Here is a 6,649-nt window from a genome sequence, read left to right on the forward strand (position 1 = left end):
GAGTGAAGTATGGAAATATTGACCGTATAATTCACACAATTATTTTCTGTGCTATTTTATTTTATATGTACACATAATTATTGTTTGTGCATTCTTTCTTATATGTCATGCAAAATTTATAGGAACGAGTTCTTTCTCATTTAATCATTTTTCCTTAATTTATCATGTAAATACCAGACAAATAAATATGCTAATAAGTTGCATAATGAAATAATAAATGTTGTAGAGAATATTGGAGCTAATTGGTGTTACCATTAACTTAACAACAACAATCGTAGTAGCAGCACTACTGAAGAACATGGAATAAGATGAATAAATTGCGTAATATGGATAATTAATTATTGTAATTATCGTAAGCCTCCATCACTATGCAATATAATGATTTATTTATTTGTAATGAATTCTTCAGTTCATTATATCTTTTCGTATCTAATTTCAAACTATTTCTACCAGAGGTAATAGAAGAAAAAGATGAGAAAGGGAACTATTTTCTTAAGAAGACAACATGGCGACAAAAAATTTTGCTAAAAAAAGAAAAATATTTCTAAAAAAGAATAAATTTCGAAGTTCATTGAATTTAAAAAACAAAACAATTTATCAATTTTTGTTAAAATTTCAATCATTTCGCGAGAAAATTGTTTCATTCATTTTTTCAAATTTCTAAAATTAATTAATAATTAGTGTTGTTTTCTTTTCCCTAATTTCCTTTAAAGAGATGATGCTTGAAAATTTATGCAAATTTTATTCCATATCAAGTTTTATTAAGGAAATAATCGCGCAATACATTTAACGCAATATTATAATATGTTATAGCAATAAAAAGCAAGGTTGACAGTGATACCATTTATATGTTATTCGAAATAGTGTACAGATATAACTGAAGTAACCTGTAGATCTAGAAAGTTACAGTAATCATTTTGTTAAAGTATTGGACGTAACATGAATAATTTAGCATGAAATTCAAGAAACAAATCTCAACTATTGCCATCTCAAAAAAACTCGAAAAAACTTTGCTAGAGTTGACACTGATGACAACATTAGGTTACAGTACACACTCACTTCAAACATCAAAAAATAAAATATTAATATTCAAAAAATATAAGAAAAATATTTAAAACAAATAACTACAGTACCAAAATTAAAACAATTTCAACAAAATGTTTAAAGAATTTAACAACTCATCGCAACCTACAAATGAACTTTTAGAAACAGAAATATCAGAACAAAAAGTACGAAAATTAAATTGAAATCTGGAAATGATTGTAACTTCGAATAATTATGTCGTCATTATGTGATGAAAGTTTTAAAACCTATTTCTTATTCCAAACAAAATACATATAGAGCTAAAAAATTACAGATGAAATTGTTTTGTAATTTTTTAGCTCTAAATGTTGGAATAAGAAATTACAGATGCGCAAGTGGTCATGTCAAATAAGTTTCGCGGTAATAATACTTTTTTCTTTTTTCTTTCCTTCAGTTTTTTTCTCTTTCTTTCAGTTCATCTTTTTTTTACTTCATTTTTCATTTTTTTGATTTTATTTTGTTTCTTACTTTTTAATGTTTCTAATTTTTTATTCAATTATTTTTCAAAATTTCTCCTAACAATGAACTATGAAACTGTGCAAACAAATAAACAAACAAAAGAGGAAAGCATTAGTCAAAAATATTAAAAAAAAAATTCAAAAAAGAATGGATCGTTTCTTTTCGTCATTTCAAGTCTTACCTTTCATTTCAAAATGTCTTTCAATCTAGATCGCTCCTTAGACCAAGTCATCTAGTGAGATATGTTTGATTCTTCTGTACTGTTCCATTTAGTTCTATCATTGTCGAATTGGATTTTTCGGTGACGAAATTAATGTGTCGCATAGCTTGCAAATGAGACCAATTTAGAATACTCGAGCAGATTCTTGGCACCTTTTTCAAATTGCTACCAAAATCCATTCCTTTTCTTCTTAATTTATGAAAAATTAATGCCTTTTCAGAAATTCTGAAACATGCAACATGTAAACGACGAAACTTTTGCTTACCAACCTTTCATTATGCCAGTGTTTTTACACGTGCGTCTGATTTGTGACGTTATCGTATATTTATCTATTCTTTTCCCACCATAAAAGAAGAGTGTAAGAGTTGACGTGTGTTTCATAATAGAGTTAACTCCCTGTAAACTTTTACTAAATCAAAATTTATTTCAATTAAACTTCTATTCATTTTCATTTCACTTTATCCTCCCGAAATCGACAGAAGTCGCCTTGGGGTAATAACAGCACGTCACATTCGGTGAAGACTTAAATTGAAGAAAGTGATTTTTCAATTTTTCAAATTAATTAAATTCTGCCCGTTTTACTCCAATTTTGTATCACTTAATAACTTCCTTTGTCATTTTAATAACATTGTCACTCAGTGTGATATGTCAAATTTTGTATGATGTAACCATGCGTGAGTTCAACTGATAAGACTATTATCACTTCTGACTTGAGTATATTAAGCTTATTTCGTTAGGAGAAGATTATAATTTATTAATATTGCTGTAAGTTGCTTAAAATTATGTGATTTCAATTTATTTTATAACTCTAAGCAATTATTATTTTCCGTTATCTTTTCAACGAATCATTTTATTGCTAAGTGTAAAGAAATTGTCATCAGCACAAGGTGACAATGAGCAGAAAACGATGCGCTTTTGTCTGCTTGTTTCTTACTGTATACAGTAAGCTGTTCTTCACATAATACTTTTGATATTGCATTTATATTAGTTTCACGTGCTATATATCAGTTGCCATTTTTGCATGCAAGCATGCCAACTGCAAAGGGAAATGGTCACATTTTAAACAACTTTTATTTGCATAAAATGATTGAAGCACTTTTAAAGAGCATATTAAATTACGTTAGGTTGTTTCCTGTTGGCTTGAATGGGACTCCCCGGGAGTTTTAGAATGAATTAGGTAGGATATGATATCGGACCATTCTTTGTTCTCGCTGAGGAATTCCAAAGTATCTGATATGATTGCCCCGGTAAGATATAATTGCTTATAGAATATTAAGATTAAAATTATCAGAAACTATTAAAATTCACTTTCAGTAGTAATATATTGAATATTTCGAAAGCAATCTGTGCCTTCTATGCCATCACAGATAGCAACGAAAAAACTGTGAAGAATGAAATCTTTACTGATATGATATGGTTAAGACATGATTATCTTTGTTGATATGATGTGGTTTTCCATATGATCGTATAAAATTTCGAGTTGTTTAATTCTAAATTTCAATTAATCTCTAAATTTTTACAAACATTCCAATGAAATTATTTGCAGTTTTCGGTTGAATCATTGAAGATATCTTAGGATTGAAAAGGTTTCTTTAGTAATAAATATCCTTCAGATTCGCGCCATATTGAAGGAAATGCTATTATGGAATTTGTAAAATCTCTTCAGTAGTAAATACCCCAAACATTACAGACTTCTATGAACATCTTATCAGTTGCCATTTTTTCTTTCTTGTTTCTGTGCCAATTTGAAATGTTTATCAAGAAATAATCGCTTAAAAATGTAAAAAATAATTATATTTTTGAACTTCTCAAAGAAATAACATAAGGAATGAAGTAGAAAAATCTAAATTCAATAGAAACTTTGCAAATTCTTAGGTTTATAGTCAAATTATGCAAATGTGTTCATTTGAAGTACAAAAACGATTTTGAAATCGATTTTTCTTCTTTCTTTTCTATCGAACATTTCAACATTTTCATCTATACCAATCATCCCTTTTAATGTAATTAATCCAAAAAAAGTAGATGGGAATCAAGAAAAGAATGTAATTCTGAAATTGTTTAGCTAGAAAGTCTCATGTCTTATTTTGGCTTAAACTAGATGTGAAAAGACATCCAATCTGAACATTCGGCATTTTCATATTGCTGCTGACCTCCTCATATTGACCGTGCTTACTTATCTTCCAGCGCTATAATATCATTTATTCGAGCAGTGTTTCTGGTACACCAGTGATGATTTAAACGCGTTGTATAACACTGTAGTATCTTACAACGCGATAACATGACGCTGACGATCCTCTGCTTATGGCACTTGACATTGCTGCTGACCTCTTATTATTGACCGATTCTGCCAATGGAAAATTGTTGCTGGGTCATACTATGTGTAGCACTGCCCATCGGTGTGACCATACCTAAAATTGAGCGTTTCTGCATTTTTTGGTGGCAATTTTTTTTCGTAAAGTTGATTGTTTTATCTCTTTAATTAAGATTAGTTCATTTAATTCATGCTTAACTTATTTAACCTTAAGTTGGCTTGTTTGATTACCTGTTATTTGTTTTTTTAGCTGGTCAGAAAGTCAGAAAATCTTGATAACTTGTTCAGAGTGTTCAGAGTGAACTGCATTACAGTGTTATCGATAGGAATTCAAATCGATTTTGCTGCATCACCCGAATCCGGATTTGCTTAAAACGTTGCATATTTGCATATTTATCTGTAGGCCTGTGTTTAATTATGAAATTTCTGCCTTCTTCAAATTTACAAAACCTTCAGTTTTTATCAGCAGTTTTATTGATTTACTTTAAGTATTGCATTTATTTTTTCTTCGTTTCAAAGTTTGATTTTCACCGCAAAGTTTCTGCGAATAAGTGATTTGGAACTCTTCAGAGAGTTGGATTTTCGATTTGACATCAAATATTTCAAATAGATGTCTCGTCAGAAACCTCGCTGTACCATATGCTTTTTGTTTATTTCTTTCGAAAAACTTTCAGCTCTTTGCTGTGGACACACATTTCATTTTCAGTGTATTCGAAAATGGCTGAAAGTAAGTTCATTATCATTTGCTTATATTTTAAGGATATCTGGAATATTCCTCTCAGTTAGTCATACTTTATTCTTTTCTCTGATAATTCCCTTACTTTTATCTTTTATCTCTATGAGCTAAGTGCAAAATTCTTCCAGAAAATACTGATATGTGCAGTAATTGGACCATTCATTCAATAGTTATATAATTGTTAGTCTTTAATAAATTATTTTCCACGAAATTGCACAATATTTCTTTTAATTTCCAGAATCGAATGGAATGTCCAGTGTGTCGGAAAAAGTTAAAAGACGAAGACTGGATAAAGTTCTTGTCATTTAATTTCAGACAGAAACAACTTATGAAAAACAATCCTGAGCTGGTAATGTTCCAAGTAATTTTCCTCTTTCTTATGAAGATAAAACCGAAGGACATGAAATGTTATATCATTTCAAATGAGTTAACTTTTCTTAAGAGGTCTTTGCATATCATTTGGTCCTTTCCAATTTCATATCCTCTTAAATCACGTGAACATGAAATTTACATTTTCAGCATCGCATTCTTCAACAGTTGAATATATACGAACGAAAAAATGAGAATGGGAAAATAAAACGAGAGATGTATTGCACCGTTTGCATGAAGCGCCTTCATTTCACCAATATTGCTGCATTGCGCTGCTGTCATACTTTTCATCTTTCATGTATTTCGCAACACGTCAAAGTGAGTTTTGGATAATAGCTGTATTTAAATTAGAAATTTGAACCATTCAATCAAAAAAAGGCTTGGCCTAAATGGATTGACTGCAATTTAATACCCTAATTAGTATGACGGAATAAAGGTGATGAAAGCAGTATGGTCACTGCAGAATTTCTACCTTTGATTAATAATGGAATTCAAATCAAAGTCATTCGTACAAAATCATTTGCGAAAATATCAAACGAGATATCATTCTTATCATTTTTAACAACAAGAACTCTCTTTGTCGCCTTCTTTTAACAATAGTATTTTTGTTTCATTAATTCAATCGGTAAAAATGGACTGTTATTCAACCCTATCTTTTGTCCGGCAATATTTAATCTATGAAAATCTTATTTTAAATAAAAAAATCTTTCTTTTCACGGATTTATGTCAAATTTGCAGAATGATGGGAAATGTCCAGTTTGTTATAAGAAAGCTGAAGAAGACAGTATCATTCCACGTCTATTTTTTGAGATTGACAAAGAAGATGACAATAATTTCAGCATTAGTTACGCACAGTTGCGACAATACATTGCATCGCGTTCTTGGCACCATTGGAAGGGGTAATAGTCATTTACTTGAAATTCCTTAAAATTGCATTGGCTAACTTGGTAATTAGAAAAGAAAGTATAGTAATGTAGAGAGTAGGAAAATATTGGTCAAAAAATTGACAGTCATGTACAGCTTATAATTTTCCATCTTCAAATCATAGAAGCATCAGTGGAGGGCAATATAATTCGCTTTGATAATTCCGCATTGATTTTATATTGGAACTAGCTTGATTGTTATTAACTTTCACCTCCTCGATTGTCAAAATTGATCGATAAATCTAAAAATCATAAAAATCTATCTTATTATTTTCTGTTAGTTTGTAAGCAACATTTGAAATTCCTGTTTAGTTGACAATAATCCATTTTGTTTTTCTTTTTAGGGTGACAGTTTACCCAAACGAATTTGCAATAACCAAATTTCCAGATCTCTTCCACTTTTTTTTTCAGAAAAAACATGGAATTTATTACAGTCGCCCCGGACATTCGCCCGCGGTATTTATCAATGAAGAGGAGTGAAGTTTGTAAATTCGGCCGCTTTTTCTCAAGTTTTTTATAATCCTTTTTATAGCTAATTGGTAACATGT

At 30.0% G+C, this 6,649-nt stretch overlaps 2 protein-coding genes across 2 annotated transcripts; one reads left to right on the forward strand and one right to left on the reverse strand.

Annotated features, from left to right (window-relative positions):
• Positions 1 to 1,770: 1,770 nt before the first annotated feature.
• On the reverse strand, positions 1,771 to 2,143 carry LOAG_11477 (hypothetical protein; the record flags this gene model as incomplete). The annotated part of the gene is made up of 2 exons (XM_003146996.1): positions 1,771 to 1,987; positions 2,058 to 2,143. 2 exons carry the CDS (start codon positions 2,141 to 2,143, stop codon positions 1,771 to 1,773), a joined length of 303 nt encoding a protein of 100 aa, XP_003147044.1.
• Positions 2,144 to 5,053: 2,910 nt separating this feature from the next.
• LOAG_11479 (hypothetical protein) lies at positions 5,054 to 6,081 on the forward strand (the record flags this gene model as incomplete). The annotated part of the gene is made up of 3 exons (XM_020448356.1): positions 5,054 to 5,170; positions 5,329 to 5,496; positions 5,917 to 6,081. 3 exons carry the CDS (start codon positions 5,054 to 5,056, stop codon positions 6,079 to 6,081), a joined length of 450 nt encoding a protein of 149 aa, XP_020301493.1.
• Positions 6,082 to 6,649: the final 568 nt, after the last annotated feature.

Source organism: Loa loa, assembly GCF_000183805.2.
Source record: "Loa loa unplaced genomic scaffold supercont3.329, whole genome shotgun sequence".
Classification (NCBI taxonomy): domain Eukaryota; kingdom Metazoa; phylum Nematoda; class Chromadorea; order Rhabditida; family Onchocercidae; genus Loa; species Loa loa.